At 36.9% G+C, this 24,073-nt stretch overlaps 1 protein-coding gene across 1 annotated transcript in view; it reads right to left on the reverse strand.

The window, feature by feature from the left end:
- Positions 1–25: 25 nt before the first annotated feature.
- NUP37 (nucleoporin 37) overlaps positions 26–24,073 on the reverse strand; it is a 48,580-nt gene continuing 24,532 nt past the window's right edge. Inside the window, exons 6-10 of the mRNA XM_066253133.1 lie at positions 9,664–9,754; positions 3,100–3,281; positions 2,561–2,611; positions 741–834; positions 26–270 (exon numbers count right to left, since the gene is read on the reverse strand). Of these exons, the coding sequence (XP_066109230.1) occupies positions 157–270; positions 741–834; positions 2,561–2,611; positions 3,100–3,281; positions 9,664–9,754 (532 nt within the window). The 3' untranslated portion in view covers positions 26–156. The remainder of the gene's footprint in view (positions 271–740; positions 835–2,560; positions 2,612–3,099; positions 3,282–9,663; positions 9,755–24,073) is intronic.

The following is a 24,073-nucleotide window of genomic DNA, read 5'->3' on the forward strand; positions in this document are numbered from 1 at the left end:
GAAAACCAACTTTTCAAACCATCGATATTTTATTTAATAAAAATGACTGGGACATTTCTAGAGCTTATAGTATATTTGATATAAAAATAAGGAATTCTCTAAAATATGTACTACAAATACAAAGCTTATGGACTGAAGCTAGAAAGAAAATTTATTTTACATTTCAGTTACCCAAAACAACAGCTTATGGTCTCCTCCAACTACACATAGAGGGAGAGTTCTATGCCAGGAAAGGCCAGATCCAATGGCTACAGAACCAACGAGGATGGGCTATAAAATAAATGAAAATTAAAGAAGCTCAATAAATCATCAAAGTTAGTAAACAAAAACTACCCTTCAAAAATAAAAAATACATCAACACACTGTCTTTATTTATAACAGAATTAAACAATATGCTTCTGCGGAGGTGACATAGCATTATTTGTTTGTAGCTGGTTGGAATGAAGGCTACAAATAATCTGTGAGTAACAGGTGCAGCCTAAGTGAACCAAGCATGTGAAATTATTAATTTAAGTGAAGAAAAAAATAGAAGAAATAAACTGCTTTTTATATAAATATTGACAAAAAGTTTACTACTACTGGTGATTTAAATATCAAAAACAGCCTTCTCTTTCCAATTTAAGCAGATAACAGATATTCATAAATATCTTTAGTTACACATTACAAATTTGGGGGCTGTAAGTAGAAAAGTAAAAAAACACAAATTTAAAAACAATTGCCATGAAACATCTCCACATTACCTGTGGGTGTCCTAAATGATGAATTTGAAACTGGCTTGCCATTTTTCCAGGATAACCAGTGGTTGCAAACAAGTGTTCACTAATTGTGGACCATCTAAGAAAAAAAAAGGGTAAAAATAAGTACAGTATCTTACAGATTACTATAAGTTTTTCTGAAACAGGTTATTTATTTATTTATTTATTTGCACTTTATAACCTTAAATTTGTTAATATGGCTTTAAAATTAGAGTGGGAATTCCAGGAAAGTTAACTACATATTCTCATTCTGTGAATATTTATTACGTGTTTATTGTGTGCCGCTTTGTTAAGTTCCAAAGTTACACAAGGTTAGCAGTTGTATTTTCACAACCAAAGGGCTGACAGTGCAGTAGAAAAGGCAAACAAGACATCACACAGATATAAAGTATTTCACAGTATAACACACTAAAAAAACTGAATTTTCTTATTGACATTTGTTCTAATAGTGATAAACTCATGAGTTTAAATTCCTCGGGATAACTACAACACTTAGAATATGTAGGTATTTAAATATTTAAGTTTCAAGGCATCCTAGACATTGGAATACAATAAATCAATGAATTCTACAAGTGCTATTAGAGCTCTGGTGCATGTCCAGCACTCTAATAAGTAGAGGAGATATGAGAAGAAAAAAAGAATTCCTTGACAAGGAAAAAAGAATGTGTGGCAGACCTTATTGCTTGTCCAATAGCCATTCTGCCCCCTTTCCATGCTAACTGAATCCCAAATATATTCTGCAGAGCATGTCCAGCCCCAAAGGATGAGACACAACTGGTTTAAGGCAATGACAGCAATTCCCAATGTAGAGGGAGTACTCTTCCTCCCCCCCTTGCTTTGGACAATGTGGGATGGATGATGATACGATGCCTGGTACTCTGGTAGCCATCTTGTGATGGTGAAGCAACAAGTCCAAAGCCTTGCCATTGAGGATGGCAGAGAAAAAGGTTTGAACTCTTGATGACACTGATGAGCTATTAGACCAATTCTGAGACAGCCTCCTTCAGACTGTTTGCTAAGTACCACAGTTCATGAATTTTTAAGTGTTTATTTGTTCACATCTCTGAAATCAGGATGCATCTTACAATTGATGGCATTCTTCCATTTAGTTGAGTATATTTGTTTTTCTTAGGAGCACAGAAAGTGGCATCCCCAAGTTCTACAATTTTATTGGGAGTATCTGAGATTTGATATAAGATAGCATATAATCAATGTAATACTAGTCTCTGTTATAAGTTCTCCTATTACTTGAAGCTGAAAGTACCCTGAAGACTAGATTATCCAATGGAATATTATGCACAAATAAATGAAGAAAAACCAAGGTAGACAAGTCCACATTAATTTAAGTGAAAAAAAGAGCAAGTTGCAGATAAATATCTAACATATTCTCATTTAGCACAAAAATGAAGTTTCTATGTATAAATATTGGGTCCACCTACATTTTATATCTTGAATCAGTACAAACAACAAGGAAGCATATGCTCCAGACTGTGGGGTGTTATTTGTATAGTGGCAACATGTTTTGTGTGTTTTATAATATTTTTTAAAAAACCACTGAAAAACAAATCACTCCCTTGACTAAACCAAAAGATAAAAGCAAAAACTTAGGAAAACAACATAGCCATTTATAAAGCTATGATAGAAAAAAAGACAACCACCAAACACACAAACAAACACATACACAAACAAACAAAACCCCAGAACAAAGGAGAGGACTGGTGAAGTGTTCCAGGTGGTGGCACAGCAAGAACAAAGTAACCAGACTCAAGAATTAAATCATAACGCCAACAAGAATGGTACAGTACCTAAATGTGCAGGCTCGGTCCATGTGGACAGGTCTCTTAACTTGAGGGTAACTAAAAGATAATATTTTGGATTTTAGGAATTATGTGCTAGTCTCAAGGAGAACTTAAATTAAGGTTTAAAATGTATTTTCTTTTTAAAGAATACAATGTCCAATATACTTAAACTGTGACAAAATTTCAAATAAGCATTGGATTAAAACAGATGAAATATGATAATGATATAAGAACGACACAGAATTATTATAAAACCCGATCACTCAACAGGGTCAGTGTTTTTCTTCTTCTTTTTCATGTAAGTAAACAATGCTCAGATCACAGGTTTCGTCCTCTGCATTGCTCTTTCTGGGTTATATTCAAAGTAAACCTGCAGAGCACAGGATGCCCATCTGTATTATCTAAGAACCTAAAGCTCGGGCCCTTCTACAGGAGAGACTTACATTTTGGTTGACAGTGAGGGCCAGCTATACAAAAACGGCTCAATGGATCCTTTAAAAATAGTGACTAATTTTCTGGTAAGCAATAAAGGTACTAAAAAATACCTGGATCGAGTAATATCCCAAATTAACCAATCATTCCCTGCAACAGCTCCAATTTTGAAGGTGTTTTTTAAGCACCAGTGTGCTGACATTAGTGGCATCTGTTCTGATTCAAGAGACAAAATAGCCTGTTGGGCCAGAAGATCATAAAATCGAATTGTTCCATTCTTTTCTGCAACCATCAGCTGTAAGACAGAAAAATAAAGAAAATTCAACTACCCTAATTCACCAAATTTGAGAAGTAGGCAGAGGATTCAATTTATACAGTAAAATTCAAGTATTTGCAGATATTATAAATGAAAGACGAAGTGCAAAGGAAGTAAGAAAGACTATGTAAAACTCTTTACCAAATATATATTTTAAGAAACCTTACAGAAAATTGGCAAAAGAAAGACTCAAGAAAATTTGGTTCAGTTTTAAGTGATATATGGTCACCAGAAATAAATCAGTCTAAGGATTCATTTTGGGAAAAGTCCTTAAGTTATATTGTCCAGAAAGAATAGATAAGTGTGTATCTAGCAAGAGAGATATTGATGTGTTACATATTCTATTTTTTTTTTTTGTGTGTGTGTGACAGAGACAGAGGGAGACAGAGAGAGCAACAGATAGGGACAGCCAAACAGGAAGGGAGAGAGATGAGAAGCATCAATTCTTTGTTGCAGCACCTTAGTTGTTCATTGATTGCTTTCTCATATGTGCCTTGACCTTGGAGGGGGTCTATAGCAGAACGAGTGACCTGTTGCTCAAGCCAGCAACCTGGGGCTCAAGCTAGCAACCATGGGGTCATGTCTATGATCCCACGCTCAAGCCAGCAACACCGCATTCACGCTGGTGAGCTCGCACTCAAGCCCACACTCAAGCCGGCGACCTCGGGGTTTTGAACCTGGGTCCTCTGCGTCCCAGTCTGATGCTCTATCCACTGTGCCACTGCCTGGTCAGGCTGTGTTACATATTCTCATGCAACGTAAGTTTGTATCCAGATAGAAGGCAGCATGGCATGCTTAAGGAGCATAGACTTACTTGGGGAGTAAGGCTATACCTTCCACTTAAAAGCTGACTTGACCAAGTTATAAGGCTTTGATTGGTGGAACACTAGACAGCACTCACTATGCTTGGGGGCCATTTTGCATAGTGAAGTTACTAACAAAAAGCACAAAGATGTGGCACTAAATAGACCATGTAGGACACTCATTTACAGCATGAGAGCAAAAATGGGGAGAGCAGCACTTTATTTGAATTTGTCTGGAAACATGCACATTAGCTGACTCAAATTTTTTTGCTCCTGTGCATGTGTCTGTGACGTGGAAGTGCCATGAGTACTGATTCTGAAGTTACATATAAGTTTCACTGAGTGGAAAAATTTATAAATATGGAATCCATGAATGTTATAGATCAACTCTATACACACATGTATATGCAAAATACTATGCTAATTTGACAGACGACAAAGGTAAAAGAAATAATCATAGATCTTAAAACCTTCCATCTAGAGAAAAGAATTGTGAAAAAAAATTGGACCATAAGTGAAGGCAAAATACCCTGGGATACAAAAGGAGGAATTATTTACAATATGGTTCATCTTTGGTATTATGGGATTATTAATAAAAAAGGTAGAATTTAAAACTACTCAAGAATCAGCAGAATGTTTAAATACTAATACTAATGACAATAACATGAGCTCAATGACAAAGACACAACAAAAACAAGCACAGCACCGAGCTTTACATGCCTTGCCTAATTTAATTCTCAACTGCTTGCAAGGAAATCGTTATCATTAATCCTGTTTTTCAGAAGAGAGACAGGTTCAGAATGATTCAAATAACTTGTTGAGGCTGCACTGCTAGCCTATGGCAGAGCCTCATTTGAACTCAGGCCTTGAACCTAGGTCTGTCTAACTACAGAGCACACGTGTTCCTAACTACAAGCTAGGTTGGTCAGTGGTCTGCTGTACTATACATATTTGAGGGTGGGGAATGACTGGAAAAGGGAGGAGACCAAGGAAGACTAACCAGGACCTAGTAAAAATATTTGAGATTTTGAATCTGACTCAAAATCTTGAGGATTTCAGGGATAACTTAGACTGTGGAAGGGCCAAGTCTACCCAGGCCCAGTCCCAAACTAGGAAGGGCAGGCAATAAAGCATGGTGGGTTAAGTGTGCAACCTCTCTAGCCAAACTGTCTGGGTGGCTAGTAGGTTCCAGCTCTGCCCTTTGGAGCTACATGATTTTGAGTAAATAACCATGTTGTGCCTCAGGTCCTCATTAGTACAAATAGGGCTAATAACAATACTTACTTCATAGACTCTTGGAGAACAGTTATGAGTTCACATATGTGAAGTACTTAGAACTGTTTTGGCACACAGTTGGCACTAAAAAAACATGAGCTATTATTATAGGTTGAAGTCAGATTGAAAACAGTTGTACTAAAAATTTTCTTTATTTACTATCTCTAAAACTGAGCTCAATTGTGATATTTTTGTTGTTATTGTTAAAAGAGCAGATAGATTTAAAAAGTTAAATTTGGGAACTGGTGGATCTAAAAATCTTACAGAGGAATTTTTCCTTTAGGACTTCTCAGAACCATAAACAGTGATAAGCACTGAATTTTCATGGGGGGAATATCTAAAGTAGCACAGAACAAGACTGAGGTCAAACCTGTGGCTGTGACTTTGGGCAAATTATTTAAAAACCTTCTCATATTTCAGTTTTCTTATCTATAAAATAGAAGAATATTACCAAATTCAGAGTGCCTTGTGAGAATTACATGACAGAACACATGTGCAGTACTCAGCATAGCTCCTGGCACTGAGAAAGCATTTAGTAATTGTTGATCGTCACACCTCATTTCATTTAGTGGCTCCCTAACCCCTTTTCTCTTTGGGTCAGAGACCGAAATATCTTCAATCCCAATTCTCTAATCTCATGACATCCTAAATTCTTGGTTCTGTTATAACTTCCTGCTGAAGTCCTAGCTCCAACTGTGGTTTATTGGAATTAAAAGCTTAGTTTCTGGAGATCTTTCAACTTTTGTGTCTTTTTACTATTAAACGCTAGCATTTGCTTTGTGCTTTCCAGATTATATGACTCTGTTATATCCCATATGATTTTCATAAGAATTCTGAGATAGATAATCATGGACCCATCCCTCTCTCTCTCTCTTCTCTTGCTGCCTCCTTTTCATCAAGACCAAGCACAACAGGACAAAAACTCCAGGCTTGAGTTGATATGGCGGACCACTAGATTGCATTAGCAGTGATGATAATGTCAAAATGACAAGTAGCTAAAATGGATTGCATGATTATTATGTGACAGGTTCTCTTTTAAGGATTTTAGAAATGTTCACTCATTTCATCTTCATAAGCTTCCATTTTCTGAGCAAGAAAGTGAAAGCAGTGACTGAGAGAGCTAGTAACTTGCCAGAGATCACGCAGCTAGTCAGTGGTGAACTGGGATCTGACTCCAGGCAGTTAACTCAAGTTCATAGTCTTTCTATTTATTCATTTTTTTTAGCAAGGGGGAGAGAGACAAGAGAGAGGGAGACAAAGAGAAAGAGAGAGAGAGAAGGGAGAGAAAGGGGAAGAGCAGGAAGCATCAACTCCCATATGTGCCTTGACCAGGCAAGCCTAGGGTTTTGAACTGGTAACCTCAGCATTCCTGGTTGACGCTTTATCCACAGGTCAGTCTCGGGTTCATCCTCTTAATCACTTCTGTGTCATCTTTCTGTATTTCAGGTTTTTGAGTTTAGTAGTGACATGATGAAACTGGTATTTTAAGCTTAGTTTAACTAAAGTAGGCAAGAAGAATCAAACAGAGGAGGACCAAAGACTTTAGAAACAAGCTAAGGAGCTAAGGGTTACTCTTGAGACCAGAAAGGTGAAGAATGCACCTTTATTATGGAGAGAAATGTATTCTAGTGACAGTGAAGGAAAAATTAAAGGACCTAAAAATGTTTGTGTTAAAGGGAAGGAAAGATATCAAAGGTCACTTGAGGATTTTGAGTTTACATGATTTGGGGCAGGGGATTCCAAACATTCTGAAGTCATGGAAACAGTAAGAAAAAAAAAGAGATAAGCTAGGGTGGAATTTTAATGATATACCAGTATATATATGAGGAAAAAACACTAACTTAAAGCATATAGATGAAATGGATGTAATAACCACAAATTAGGCATTAAAATATGTTTTCAGATAGAAGTTGTAATAAATTCTCTCATTTCTCATCTAGGTCAGTTTTTAAAAAGTAGCCCATTTTATTTATACATGGGAATATGAACATTTTGGTAGAATCACTAATTATGCTTCATGGAGACTCACTTCTGCAAGGGAGAAATCTAGGTATAAAATTTAGAACATGAATTCATAAATTATATATGGAAACAATCTTTACATATGTAAAATGAGTCAATTAGAAAATTTCACTCATGTACATACAGAGTATAATTCTAGTTCTGAAAGATACAATACGTCTGAAATAAGTGTTCATGAAATCCCAGGACACAAGAAACACATTAAATAGTCTGGGGCATCTCAGCTCAGAATTACCTCTTCTCTGAAGGCTGTGAACAGATATGATTAATCTTTCTTTATGCCATCATGCTGCTTCCTAGATTTTATGATTCCAATCCTTAAAATCTGTGTTGCTGTATGTACATATATTTCTTCTTTGTAAGTCAGTGTATAACTTAAGGATAAGACTTTATTCATTCCTTTAGCCTCTATTACAATAAAGGGTAGGTGAGAACCACCCCTTGCAACAATTAACAAATACATGGTGAAAGAAGGGTTGGCAGAGGAGAATGAAAAAGAGAAGATACAGGGAAAGATGCTCAAGAGGACCAGAGTAATGCACCTTTAAAGACTAAGTGAACGGGTTTCAAGACAGAAGTGCGTAACAGTGTAAAAAGCTGCTATGAGATTAAGAATGGAAAAGCCCACTGGATTTGTTAGAAATACCATTGATGACTTCTAAGAGAGTAGTGGAGACTGAGTGAGATTATAGGGCTAGACCAAGAACTTGGAAATGAGAAACAGAAATCAAAGGTTCAAAATATAGAAAGAAAGGTGTGAAGAAGATAGACAAATTAAATGGGGAAATGAAAGATTGTAATGGTTAAGAGTAAGAACTATGGAGCAGGCTGCTTGGATTCAAATGCCAATTCTTCCAGGTAGGAGCTGTGTGACTTTGCCAAGTAACTTAATTTCTCTAAGCTTTGGTTTCCTTATCTGCAATATGAGGCTCTCATTAGGGTGCCTATATCTTAAGGCTGCCATGAGGACTAAATGAGCTGCTAACATACATGAAATGCTGACAATGGGCCAAACATATGTAAGTATATGTTTGCTATGATCATTCAAGCTTGCCTTTTTGTGCAAGTATGAGGAAAGAAAAGATTTATTGGAAATGTATGAATACTTTAGAGCAGGGGTCGGGAAACTTTTTGGCTGAGAGAGCCATGAATGCCACATATTTTAAAATGCAATTCCGTGAGAGCTATACAATGACCCATGTATATTACACATTATCCAATAAAAATTTGATGTTGTCCCGGAGGACAGCTGTGATTGGCTCCAGCCACCCGCAACCATGAACATGAGCAGTAGGAAATGAATGGATTGTAATACATGAGAATGTTTTATATTTTTAATGTTTTTTTTTTTTTTATTAAAGATTTGTCTGTGAGCCAGATGCAGCCATCAAAAGGGCCACATCTGGCTCACGAGCCTTAGGTTCCCGACCCCTGCTTTAGAGCAATGAATGCAGAATGCTTAAGGAACTGACATCAGCTTGAAACAACTGAAGGATTAACTTTAAGAAGATGAACGTGGTAATGTCTTAGATATTACAGAAAGATAAAATAGAGCAGTGGTTTTCAACCTTTTTACACCTGGAGATGGGTGAAAATAGAATTATTTGGGGGAATGCTAAGGCAGAAATCTATCTGAGCATAAGCAAATTTGACTAAGATCAATGGATCTGTAATCTTCATACAACACCTGAGTGGTTAACTCTTTCGCAGACCAGCATGAAATTTCTCGTGGACTGGTCCATGCTCCGGTAGTTGAAAGATACTGAATAAAGCGATGCCCAAGAAAAGATAATAGCAAAAGAGAGAACTCTTGTTGAATGGCTCCTATCTTCTCAATGAAAGGAGTTAAGGTAAGAAAGCTGTACTTTATATAGGAATTGAATATCATTACAGTTACTGTATGTCAAATTTCCCGTATGCCTCTGATGCTTTCTGTTATACATTGCTTACAAGCATGGATTTAAATTTAAAATTTTTTTAAACAAATATTGCTACTAGATAGTCTGGGCATCACTTTTTAGACTGCAATTTATCAGAAAAAAGTGCACTCTGAATAAATGCCACTTACAGGTGATGCCTGTGAAATAAAAACTTAATTATACAAAGCTTTTAAGGCAGATTTGTAAAGTAAATATATTTATGACAATTAGAATCTCTGGGATGAAAAAAAATCATTGATTTTTCTCCTCCTTGTGTGCGTGTAGTACACATGTACATATCTTTTCAGCTTGATAAAAGAAAGCTAAGTTATAAATAACAACCTTAAAAGTTTCCTCAGGATGCCAGCACACACTCATTCCAGGGGAATTAAGTACAAAATGAGATGTCTGCATTCCCTCCAAGTTCCAAATCCTAAGAAAAGAAAAGAAGTATAATTTTAAATATTTTTGATATATCACTACAAAAAAAAAATTTCCATGAGTTTATTCAAAGCTATTAACTAAAGATTATACAGGAGACATTTGTACTTAAAATATATCTTTTAAAGACAATTATAACATAATTATAATTATTTTAGAAATGGTGAAAGTAGTATATAAAGAATTTAACTTCTACCCTACTTTATCTTGGGAAACCAGTCATATACATTTTTTCTTTAATAAATACGGTAACAGCTATAACTAAATTATTCATATCCTCCTTATTTTGTGGGCAGAAGCATTCCTACATCTGTAGTCATTTCAATTAACAATTTCTACCAACCATGCCCACCCCCAAGCACATGCCCCACTCCCCTGGGGCTCCCATTTTCAAACTAACATATAAAGAAGCTAGTACGAGGTGATGTGAATTTAGCATAATAAGTAATTTTGTAATTGTTGCTTATTCCTTCTGCCTCTGGGCTTCCATTTCAGGGACTAATTCCTATCATATGTTTTTTGATTTGGCTTACTTCCCCAATTCTTCCTCAAGGTAGTCTGATAGACAGCTACCACATTAAAGTGAACTGAAGGAAAATATATCTGGTTTCTCCCATACTCCTCTATAACTAATGTGGCTTTCTATCTCAATTTCTTTCCCATCCTGAGTGGAGATCAAGAGTCAGAAATCTCTCTTTGTTGTATGAAGGGTTATCCCCTAATCAGATGGGTAATTTTCCAGCTCATTCCTCACACTTAGCCCCTACTATATCTCAATGGTTCTGAGTGTGGCACAGTTAGCATGGCAGGAGACAAAGTTAGTGGGTGTTTGGCAAAGTGTCCACAGAATTCTGGTCCTTAAGAACTGAATTCATTTATTAGAATGTCTTGGACTTTTTTTTCTAGGTTTTATAGTTCATACCTCATTAGGAATGGTAATAATTTTTATCTTTTATTTTTTTATTTTTTAACTTTTTAAAAAATTAATTTTAATAAGGTGACATTGATCAATCAGGGTACATAGGTTCAGAGAAAACATCTCCAGGTTATTTTGACATTTGATTGTTTTGCATACCCATCACCCAAAGTCATATAGTCTTCTATCACCTTCTATCTGGTTTTCTTTGTGCCCCTCCTCTCCCTTCACCCCTTTCCTCCACCCCTCCCCCCTGTAACCACTACATTCTTGTCCATGTCCCTCAGTCTCATTTTTATGTCCCACCTATGTATGGAATCATATAGTGCTTAGTTTTTTTCTGATTTACTTATTTCACTCAGTATAATGTTATCAAGGTCCATCCATTTTGTAAATGATCTGATGTCATCATTTCTTATGGCTGAGTAGTATTCCATAGTATATATGTACCACTTCTTCTTTATCCAATCCTCTATTAAAGGGCTTTTTGGTTGTTTCCATGTCTTAGCCACTGTGAACAATGCTGCAATGAACATGGGGCAGCATGTGTCTTTACGTACCAGTGTTTTTGAGTTTTGGGGGTATATACCCAGTAGAGGGATTGCTGGGTCATATTGTAGTTCTGTTTTCAATTTTTTGAGGAACCACCATACTTTCTTCCATAATGGTTGTACTACTTTACATTCCCACCAACAGTGGATGAGCGTTCCTTTTTCTTCACAGCCTCTCCAACACTTGTTATTACCTGTCTTGTTGATAATAGCTAATCTAACAGGTGTGAGGTAGTATCTCATTGTAGTTTTGATATGCATTTCTCTAATAGCTAATGAAGATGAGCATCTTTTCATATATCTTTGGCCATTTGTATTTCTTCCTGGGAGAAGTGTCTGTTCATGTCCTCTTCCCATTTTTTTATTGGATTGTTTGCTTGTTTGTTGTTGAGTTTTATGAGTTCTTTGTATTTTTTGGATATTAGGTATCAGCTGTGCTGTTGATTGAAACTATCATCTCCCATTTAGTTGGCTGTCTGTTTATTTTGTTGTCAGTTTCTCTTGCTGAGCAAAAGCTTCTTAGTCTGATGTAGTCCCATTCATTTATTTTTGCCTTCACTTCCCTTGCCTTTGGAGTCAAATTCATAAAGTGCTCTTTGTAACCAAGGTCCATGAGTTTAGTACCTATGTTTTCTTCTATGTAATTTATTGTTTCAGGTCTTATACTTAGGTCTTTGACCCATTTTGAATTAATTTTGGTAAAAGGGGACAAACTGTAGTCAAGTTTCATTCTTTTGCATATGGCTTTCCAGTTTTCCCAGCACTATTTGTTGAAGAGGCTTTCTTTTCTCCATTGTGTGTTGTTGGCCCTTTTATCAAAAATTATTTGACCATATACATGTGGTTTTATTTCTGGGCTTTCTATTCTGTTCCATTCGTCTGAGTGTCTATTTTCCTGCCAATACCATGCTGTATTGATTATCATGGCTCTATAATATAATTTGAAGTCAGGTATTATAATGTCCTCAGTTTCGTTCTTTTTTCCTTAGGATTACTCTGGCTATTCAGGGTTTTTTATAGTTTCATATAAACCTAATGATTTTTTGAGGAACAATAACAATTTTAACAAACTTAAAGAATTTATCTTTAGCCTGACCAGGTGGTGGCACAGTGGATAGTGTCGGACTGGTATGCAGACGACCCAGGTTCAAATCTGCGAGGTCACCGGCTTGAGCAGGGCTCATCCAGCTTGAGCACTGGTTCACCAGCTTGAGCGTGGGGTTGCTGGCTTTAGCGTGGGATCAGACATGACCTCATGATTGCTGACTTGAGCCCAAAGGTCTTTGGCTTAAAGCTCAAGGTTGCTGACTTGAGCAAGGGGTCACTCACTCTGCTGAAGCCCCCGTCAAGGCACATATGAGAAAGCAATCAATGAACAACTAAGGTGACGCAATGAAGAACTGATGCTTCTCTCTCCCTTCCTGTTTGTTTGTCCCTATCTGTCCCTCTTCTGTCTCTGTAAAAAAAACAAAAAAAAAAGAATTTATCTTTAAAGTCTAGGCAAAAACTTATTTCAATGAAAGTAGACATATTTATTGAACAATGCTACTATTCTGTATCAATCAGCATTAATCTAAATATTTTTTCTTCCTTGAAGAAGTTATAGGGTCTTCAATCATGAAATATTATAGTGACATATAAACTAATGTAAATGTCTTTCAAAATGATTATTTGTTTAGATAATTTAGAAGCATATTCTTTTCTCTTGCCAAATCAACACTTTTCATCTGTATGTACTATAAAACAAAGAGAATTACACTTTATTTGAAGAGGTAAATTAAACTTACAAGAGTTTATGCAATTGTGTTTCATTCCCCACAATGAAGATTATTAATTATGGCAACTTACTATTTCTTTCTTCTCCATTGTCTTATGTATAATAAAGGGCTGGGCTAGCATGTATTTTACCACAGTTGAAATAGGAATTTGTCTTGCAAATTCAGTGAGTCCTGTTAGGGAATTCCCTGTTAGGGAATGATTTAAAGGCTCCATTCTTTCAATTTTAATTCTAATATGTATTTGATTTTTGTTTGCAATTATATAAATTAAATACATACTGGAATATTTTCATGGTTTCTTTCCTTTTCAAATGAAAGAAACTGAAGATGTAGAAAAATATGGATAAAGATATTCTATAAAAACAGGTCAATTAAGAAAGTGTAGCCCTGGCCGGTTGGCTCAGCGGTAGAGCATCGGCCTAGCGTGCGGAGGACCCGGGTTCGATTCCCGGCCAGGGCACATAGGAGAAGCGCCCATTTGCTTCTCCACCCCTCCGCCGCGCTTTCCTCTCTGTCTCTCTCTTCCCCTCCCGCAGCCAAGGCTCCATTGGAGCAAAGATGGCCCGGGCGCTGGGGATGGCTCTGTGGCCTCTGCCTCAGGCGCTAGAGTGGCTCTGGTCGCAACATGGTGACACCCAGGATGGGCAGAGCATCACCCCCTGGTGGGCAGAGCGTAACCCCTGGTGGGCGTGCCGGGTGGATCCGGGTCGGGCGCATGCGGGAGTCTGTCTGACTGTCTCTCCCCGTTTCCAGCTTCAAAAAAATACGTAAAAAAAAAAAAAAAAAAAAGAAAGTGTATTCCTGTCCAATGAACCAATTTAAAAAAATGATTTTATTGTAATGACACTAGTTAACATAATAATATAGGTTTCAGGTGCCCAATTCAACAACACATCTGTACACTGTACTGTGTGTTCATCCCTCATGGTCAAGTCTTTGTCCATTAGTATTTATCCCCCTACAGCCTCCTCTCCTCCCTATCCTCACCCTGGCTGAAACAATTTTTTTCCATTGTATTTTATTCTGAACAGAACCTGACACTTTTAAAATAAAAACTGACTTAAAAATGAGGAGTGTGATCAAGATTATTTATAGATTGAATAAAAATAGTTTATGATTTATAATTATATGCCTATTAAATAATTCTCATTGGTTGCATAATCCAAGTACCAACTATGCAAAATATAACAAACTGGGCTGAAATAAGTTATCATAACTAAATTCACTACAGATGGTACACTTTAAGTGTTAAGTCATATTTCCTTTTTAGATTCCATATTTCAGCTCTTCTCAAATCTTCATTTTTGTGTCTTTTCTACATGGCTCATCTAGTTAATATTAGTTCCACCAGATAAAGTCACATTTATAGAATATTTTTTTATATAATAAGAATACACAAATCTTAAACATAAAGCTCAAAGAAAACACACTAAAAGAAAACAGTATCCAGCCCTGGCCAGTTGGCTCAGCGGTAGAGCGTCGGCCTAGCGTGTGGAGGACCCGGGTTCGATTCCTGGCCAGGGCACACAGGAGAAACGCCCATTTGCTTCTCCACCCCTCCGCCGCGCTTTCCTCTCTGTCTCTCTTTTCCCCTCCCGCAGCCAAGCTCCGTTGGAGCAAAGATGGCCCGGGCACTGGGGATGGCTCTGTGGCCTCTGCCTCAGGCGCTAGAGTGGCTCTGATCGCAACATGGTGACGCCCAGGAAGGGTAGAGCATCGCCCCCTGGTGGCAGAGCGTAGCCCCTGGTGGGCGTGCCGGGTGGATTCCGGTCGGGCGCATGTGGGAGTCTGTCTGACTGTCTCTCCCTGTTTCCAGCTTCAAAAAAAAAAAAAGAAAAAAAAAAAAGAAAAAGAAAACAGTATCCAATTTAAGAAAGACTATTTCCAGTCTGGCCTGTGGTGGCACAGTAGATAAACCTTTGGCCTGGAATGCCGAAGTTGCTGGTTCGAAACCCTGGGCTTGCCTGGTCAAGGCATATTCAACAAGCAAGCAGTGAACAACTAACATGAAGCAACTATAGGTTGATACTTCTCATTCCATGCTCCCCTCTCTCCTGTCTCTGTAAAATCAACAAATAAAGTATTAAAAAAAAAAAGTCTATTTCAGCACTCCAAAAGTCATCTTGTGCTTCCTTCTTGTCATACTTCTTTGCCCTCTCGTAAAAGGTACCCAACTATCCTGACTTCTAACACTATTAATTTTGCCTGTTTTGAATATCAAAAATGGCAAAATTTTGATTTTCATCCACCTGACCTGTGGTGGCACAGTGGATAAAGCGTTGACCTGGAACGCTGAGGTCGCTGATTCAAAACCCTGGGCTTGCCTGGTCAGGGCACATATGGGAGTTGATGCTTCTTGCTCCTCCCCACTAATCTCTCTCTCTCTAAAAATGAATATATAAAATCTAAAAGAAGAAAAAAAAACTTTAAAAAAATGGGATCATATGGTATATATATTTGCTTGGTCTGGCATCTTTCACTCATCATTAGATTCTGTAAAATTTATCAACATTGGTGCAAGTTGTTGTATTTTGTTAATTCTCATTGTTCTATGTAGTATTCCATTAAGTAAACTGCAACGTATTCACTGATACTAGTGCTGATAAACATTTAAGTTGTTTCAAATTTTTGGTCATTACCAAAACAAAGCCTCTATAAACTTCTTGCACGTCTTTTAGTGACCACAGATACCAACACACCTACTTCCCCTACACTTACACACAAACACACACACACAGACCCCCACCCATCTGCTGATTATGTATGTACTCAGGCATGGAATTGCTGGATAGTAGCTTACAAATACATTCAACTTTAGCAGGTATTGTTAATAGGTTTCCAAATTGGCTATACCTCCTTTTTCTTTTTTTTCCTTTTTTTCTCTTGTATTTCTTTTAAATTACCAACTGAAAAACTCTAAACTTCCTCTAACACATTTTCTGACAAAAAACAATCTTAAAAAATAAAATATCTGAATGGCAAAAGGTACAGCTTTTTAACTGGTCTTATTTGTAAGGTAGATTTCTCAGATCATCTGTTTTTTCTTGTATTTTTTGTCATTTTCATGTATCCATAAATAAATAAATTTGCATCAGTTTTAAATGTAGTGAACACAATTTATACAGTAGAATATCTCTTAACTGACCTTCTGAAACTCTTCCTTTGTTCCTCTGTAGTTGATGACAACTAACTAAAGGTATGTACTGTATCTAAATTTAAAAACAATTCTTAAATTAGGCATGTGAGACAGTTAAAAAAGATTAAGCAATAAATATTATAAAAATCTAGATATATTTAAACTAGGACTACTTAGCGAGTGTTTTCATTGTAGACACTGCATTATATTACAGGTGTAGGTCATGCAAAAAAGAGGTCCCCAACACTAATCAATGGACATGTAACAAGAAAAAAGAAAGCCTTGGGCTCATGTAAAAAGGTTGGCAAATGGCAAGTTGACAAGTTTTCATATGTATAATATGTTGTGTATGAAAATAAGGTAGGTAGACATTTAAATGATCTCATGAGTTTACTACTTTTTGCTTATCTAAAGAACTATGGTTTAGACCACGAAAGGTAAGAGAGTTTCCACTGAAATGAGAAAAAAAGTCTATAAATTTGGATATTCATTTTTATATTTCTAAATTTATTGTTATCTATTAGTTTATAATAAATAAAATTATCTAAAAGTTAATTATAACCACAGAAATATAATTTTCAGAAAAGTGATAAATCATAGAAAATCTGTTAGGGTTAATAGCCTAGTTAATATACATAAGGAAACATATAGAAAGACCATTTATAAAAGTAGAAAAACATAACTATAAATTTAAAACAAGCTTGATCAAAAATCAGGATCTATATGAAAGATATATGTCTTAAATGTTTGCAAAGAAAATTTCAAAGTAAAAGCTTTTGAGGTAAAGTCAATCTGCTGACATATTAAGAAGCCACTACTATAGACTGAATCAAAGGCCATCCCTCTTCAAGTAAGTAAAACAAAAGTATTTATCCAATTTGACTATAATTATAACAAATATCTCCAACCACTCCCAATTTTGTAGTCCTAAGTAGAACTCTTAGATATAGCTGTATGTATGGATGTAGAGCTATAGAGATCTAAGATAATGAATTCTAATTACTTGACTTTTGGTAGTTCATTGTTAAAATTATTTGGTAGTTTATTGTTAAATTATTTCAGGCTGAGTGCTTTTCAGCAGAACATTAAGTATTCCTACCATATATTATTTAAATGTAGTTGTTCCATTTAGTTAACAAAAAGATCCCATAAACTGGTTGTTGGCATATTGAGGATATCCTAGGTATTCTCAAGGGCCTTTTAAAGTGAAAATTAGTAGAGGAAGATACTGTTCCCTCTGAGCATTCAAAAGGAAACTTCCTGGGTAATACTCTGTTCTTTCATTTGTTTGTTCTCTATTTTTAATTGGCAGCTCACTGTGTGTTATGGAGTTCACTATATAAAGAAATTTCTGCTACCAAATGTTTTTGACAAAACAGACAAAGAAGGAATGGATGACATTAAATGATACATCTGTATCCATTTGGCCTTCTGTAACTGGTAAAGCAAAAAATATAAACCACAATTTAAAAGACATGGCTGGATCATATGAATCACTGTATTAATTAAATATGACAGCAAGAACTAAAGTAATACGGAGATGTAGTTAATAAGGATGAGAAGGCACTTTACAATGTTAGTGGGTGTAGGAAAGGGACCTCCAGCATTTATAGACAACAAACATTTTCCACTAAATTTGTGATAGCAAAATGAAGATTGTCCCCTCTTATTTCCAAATAATCTGTAAATTATTTATCATGTTATGGATGATTCAAAAAAGGAACAGACATGTTGCATTTCTTTATTAAGTGTTAAAAATCTGGCTTTAAGTGCAAAAGGAGTTCAGAGGTTGGGGACCACATAATTGAAAACATCAGTCTAGAGATTAGATGGATATGGCAGGTTAGAGTGGTGAATAAATCAACTTTATCAGCCTGTGGCTTAGACTACGAAGAACTTTGGTAGCTAGGCAAAAAGTCTTATTAGTGGAGGCAACAAAATGGCATAATAGTATAAAATCAGTTTTGTAAAGAGTGCCTTAAGTATGTCAGTGTTTGAAATATATTGAGTTAAGATTAGACTAATTCTGCTTTTCAAAAATACTCCAAACTACTAACCAAATAATATTAATGTACCAGTGGTATTCATAATAAAAGAAATAGATTTCCCCTGGCCGGTTGGCTCAGTGGTAGAGCGTCGGCCTGGAGTGCAGAAGTCCCGGGTTCGATTTCCGGCCAGGGCACACAGGAGAGGCGCCCACCTGCTTCTCCACCCCTCCCCCTCTCCTTCCTCTCTGTCTCCCTCTTCCCCTCCCGCAGCTGAGGCTCCATTGGAGCAAAGATGGCCTGGGCGCTGGGGATGGCTCTGTGGCCTCTGCCTCAGGCGCTAGAGTGGCTCTGGTCGCAACATAGCCACGCCCAGGATGGGCAGAGCATTGCCCCCTGGTGGGCAGAGCGTTGCCCCCTGGTGGGCGTGCCGGGTGGATCCCGGTGGGGCGCATGCGGGAGTCTGTCTCTCCCCGTTTCCAACTTCAGAAAATTTCAAAAAAAAAAAAAGATTTCCAGAAATTTTACTGATTTGAGATTAAGAAGAATTATAAGGGTAACAATGAGAGATAATTGCATGTTTATATTACTTTTCAATAATTTAAAATAATGAGTCAAAAATACAATCAATAATCAGAGGCTGTGTGTGTTTTGGAGGGGAAAGGAAGAACCCGTCCTTTTCTGTTTTAAACACATCAGTAAACCAATTATGCCATAGAAAATATAATATCCTACAGTATATCTTCATGCAGTCTTGGAGAGCTTAAAAAACTCTTACAGCTTACATGTTGCTTCATTTGTTTTCTTGAAATTATAAACAAATTCAGCAGCAACTACAAGTTTATTATCACAGATGTGAAAAGCTACCTGAGGCCACCCCAGAGAATTAACAACATCTTGTTTAACTTAAATAAACAGATTAAAAAAAATTTTTTTTAATAACTAACTTTTCTTTTATTTATTTATTTATTTATTTATTTTACAGAGACAGAGAGAGAGTCAGAGAGAGGGATAGATAGGGGCAGACAGACATCAATGGAGTGAGATGAGAAGCATCAATCATCAGTTTTCCCTTGCGACACCTTAGTTGTTCATTGATTGCTTTCTCATGTGCCTTGACCATGGGCCTTCAGCAGACTGAGTAACCCCTTGCTCGAGCCAGCGACCTTGGGTCCAAGCTGGTGAGCTTTGCTCAAACCAGATGAACCCGTGCTCAAGCTGGTGACCTCGGGGTCTTGAACCTGGGTCCTATGCATCCCAGTCCGACGCTCTATCTACTGCACCACCGCCTGGTCAGGCAGCATTTCATTATTTCTAAGAAAAAATTTGATATACTTTACAACTTAAAATTTGATCTTATGTTGTAAATGAGGGACAGTATGCTTAGTTCTGTAAGTGGACTTTGAAAATAAACCTAAAACATGTTTTTGGATAGTCTTTACCAGGGGTCCCCAAACTACGGCCTGCGGGCTGCATGTGAGCCCCTGAGGCCATTTATCCGGCCCCCGCCGCACTTCCGGAAGGGGCACCTCTTTCATTGGTGGTCAGTGAGAGGAGCACAGGATGCGGATGCAAAGCGCGGCATCGCTCATGTACAGTACTACTTCCAGTGACAGGGGACGCACGCGTCAGGGCTCTGGAAGCACGTCATATCACTTGTCATGGCTAGCAGTGACAAATATGTAACCAGACATTGACCATCTCATTAGCCAAAAGCAGGCCCATAGTTCCCACTGAAATACTGGTCAGTTTGTTGATTTAAATTTACTTGTTCTTTATTTTAAATATTGTATTTATTCCCATTTTGTTTTTTTTTTTACTTTAAAATAAGATATGTGCAGTGTGCATAGGGATTTGTTCATAGTTTTTTTTTTTATAGTCCACCCCTCCAACGGTCTGAGGGACAGTGAACTGGCCCTGTGTGAAAAGTTAGGGGACCCCTGGTCTATACAATTCCCTTACTGCACCAACAGGAGGGCCCCATAAAGCAGGTTTAACTTACTGCAATCACTGATATGTCCTTTTAAATTGTATACAGTACTGGTTTTCCATTTCATCTCTCTGGGCACATGAGAGGGAACAGAGAGTTGAATGCTAGGAAGTGGTGTCACCAGTATACCGTCATACAAAATTTCAGAAAATTCTTTTACTACTTCATTACTTTTACTCTAGTATAATCTTTCATTAACATAAATTTCAATTCACTGAATTAAAATGTCTGCAATGGTGATCAGCAGGTCTTAGTATAAATTTTGGATAGTTCTAATAAAGACAAAAGTCTTATGTTCCATTTGCAAGAGTTGAACTATTACCAAACTCAACACAAACTATTTTATCTCATTCTTAAAGTTCTTGTTAGAACTATACAATAATTAAAATGTTAAAAAAAATTAGAGGGAATTTTAGAGACAAGCAGAGATTCTTATTTCTGGAATTATTTAACCATAACACCATAATGAATAGTATAAATTCTTCTGATTTTACTTTGCACCTAGAATTTTGTATTTCGGCAGTTTATTTGTTGGGGCCACTTCATTGGCCTAACTTCAGAAGGCTCCCAGTCCTCTTCTTTTTGTTTCCCACAAAGATTGTTCTTAAATAGATCACACATTTTATGATCCCACTGGGGTGAGCATAGGGAAGGAACACTCTACCTTAACTATGGATGTTGAAGACTCTCAAATATATATGAACAGAGGTAATGTGGAAAGAAATCAGCTAGCAGGGGATACACAGAAGACATCTGATAAACATTCTTTTTCCTCTTATAAAATTTTTCAAAAAACATTACTATTAGCTTAGTGAATATCTTAGGTAATTGAGTATTCCCTTGTCTAGTGATTTGGTTATATTCCTAAAAAATGATCTTACTCCCTTTCTATATCCCACTCCTTCTCCTGTTCTTTTTAAAAATGATGACAGCTAGAACATGACAACTCCTAATATCCCATGTTTTATAGTCAAAGTGAATGGCACATTACTTGCCTCTATTATTTTTGTCTTAAACAAAGAATTCCTTAGTTTCTGTAAGCCAATTTTCCTTCACCATAAATTTTATGTAATATTTTAAAGGATTATTGGTGGGGAGGAGGAGGAAAGGGATTTACTTCTGACATCCTTTGTAGTTACACTGAGTACTGGTTCTTCTGTTTCTTTTGTATCCCCCAAAGTACTAAATGTTGGCTATACTAAGCATGTTTAATAATCACTTGTTGATCTCACTTGCTCTTACAGAATGGTACTGTTTTTAATATACAAGAACATCTGTTATTTGGCACTGACTGGAAATAAGATGTTCTGTATTAGTGAGTTTTTAAAATAATAAGTTTAACCCATTAAATACTTAAAACACCATTTTTACTTTTGTAGATAGGGGATAATAAATCTGCCTAAATAAATATTCATTTATTTACTTTTCAAATATAAATTATAACAATTTTAACTTTCTTTTGATGATGCTGGGTCATAATTATACACACTAGCATTTACATTTTCTTGTGTGTATGCATATATACAGATATTTATATAGATATGTGTACATGTATGTATGCATATGTATTTGCATATGGTAGACATAAGGGACCATAAAGGAAATGGTGTAGAACATGAGGCTGAATGGCGAGCAATCCCACTTTATGACTTACTTGGAATTTCTTTCTTAAACACATCTACCAGATGCTTTGTGTGATAACAGCATCTTTCTTCTAAAGACATGGTAACAGCTACAGAGCTTCAAATATTCCTTCACCCACTCCTGGAGTACCTCCCACAAGAGCCCTCTTCTAGGTGCTGTGATGACTCTAGGTCAGTGTTTTTCAACCAGTGTGCCATGGCACACTAGTGTGCCGTGAGACGTGGTCAGGTGTGCCATGGGGAAATTAAACATGGGTCCTCAAACTACAGCCCGCATGCTGGATACAGCCCGCGGAGGCTATTTATCGGCCCGCCACCAGCCACCTCCATCCGAATATAAACATTCGCCTCACAATCCCTCCAGCTATCAGCAACAGGAAGAGTGAAGCACAGGGAACGCTCACTGACCAATCACCTTCTAGGATTCATCCCGACCATTAGCGATGAACCAATAGTAGTCTGCCTCTCATCCACACCCAGGAAAGTCCCCGCTCAGGCTGCCACGCACTTGTCATTGTGTGTGTGGCTGCAGTGAGTAGTTGAAGCTGCTACTCCTCCCCATGGTCCCGATTTCTAATCCTGGTCAGGACTGGAGGTAAATGTTGCCACCACTAGATGAAGCCTCAGCCTCAGCTGGTTATGTCTATCCTGATAGTATGTATAGATATTTGACCTTTTTCTTTTTAAAAGAGGCCCCCGCAGAGGGTGATATACAATGCATCACAATGCATCACCACAATGTTATCTAACTTTAAAGCTAAAGTTTGCTGATCTTCCTTTGGACAGTTTTTGGTTATCTGTTGCCAAGGAGTTCCCCATTCTGGCCAGCAAAGCTATTTTGACATTGCTCCCGTTTTCAACCACATATCTATGTGAGCTGAGCTTCTCAAGCTTGACTGCGATAAAAACTAAAAACAGAGAGAGATTGAGAACTATTGAGGAAGAGCTTCGTGTGTGTCTTTCTACCATTCCTGCCAGGATATCCCTTTTGTGTTCATCAAAACAGGCCCAGGTTTCACACTGAGTATAAATACATTTAGAAACTATATTATTAACTATATGTATAATATGTACTGTGTTCAAGTGTCATTTTGTGTCATTTTGGTAGGTGGTGTGCCCCAGGATTTTGTAAATGTAAAAAATGTACCGCGGCTCAAAAAAGGTTGAAAATCACTGTTCTAGGTAGTAAAGCCATGACTGATTCTGCAAAGTACCTTAGCAGTGAAAAGGCAAAAACAATCTACTCTAGGATAATTTTCCTCATCCTCGAGAAAAGTCTGTTTCTCTTTACTCTTCTTCTCCATCTAAAAACTGAGTTAATGAAGTAGGAAGAAGGAAGGCTGCATTTCAAGAATTGGTACTAGAGTGTTTTAGCACTAGGTAAACTAGGTATCTTTTAAAAATCATAAATTCTTCACAAATAGAAGATAACACTTCTGCAAACATGACTCTAAGGACAATTCCATAACTCTTATTAAGCCCTACATGATGCCTGATTTTTATCAGAACACACATGAAATACAAACATCTGCTTTTTCAATAACAAAAAAAGACTAAAACTTCTTAAAGAACCTACATGTAGGAACAGTATAGTATAGTGCTTTAGAACTAGATTGCCTGGGATCCTCCACCTGTAAAAACGAAATAACAAGATAACCCATGATATAAGGTTTTTGATGATTAAATTAATTCATATAAAACATTTAGAGTAGTGCCTGGTCACATATTATTTAAATCAATGATTTGCAACAGGTGGTGGTTCCAACAGGTAGAAGCTATTTTTGATTGTTCTAATAATTGGGGTGCTACAGGCATTTAGTGGATCAGAAACAGGGGTGGTAGAAGTTCTACATGACTTTTGGATGTCCCAGAGAAATTTATTATAGAAATACCTGAAAAGGTGGGCACAATTCAAGAGAGGAGGTATGTTTTTTGCAGTCTTTGTTATATTCCATCTTATGGTATAACAGTGAATTATTTTGATAGTATACATATAAAAACTGGCTGATTTGTTAGAGTATTATCCTTCCTTATTTTCTCTACTTGACATCATATGATTTGTTTTGTCATGTTATCTCTATTTTAATTAACATGATTTCTGTCTTTCATTTACCACATTTAGTCTTTTTCTGTTACTACGGACAGGAGTTTTTATCCTAAGAAGTTTCACTCGGGGCTATGACACTGCAGAACTCCAGATGGCACTATTTACACTGTACTGTATGCAAGCCACAGCCCTGGAGCTGTGCGACTGGGCAGCTTTGCTTCTCCCTTACATTTCTCTGTTACCTCATTTTTCTGACATCCAAATG

This window comes from Saccopteryx bilineata, chromosome 1 (assembly GCF_036850765.1).
Source record: "Saccopteryx bilineata isolate mSacBil1 chromosome 1, mSacBil1_pri_phased_curated, whole genome shotgun sequence".
NCBI lineage: Eukaryota > Metazoa > Chordata > Mammalia > Chiroptera > Emballonuridae > Saccopteryx > Saccopteryx bilineata.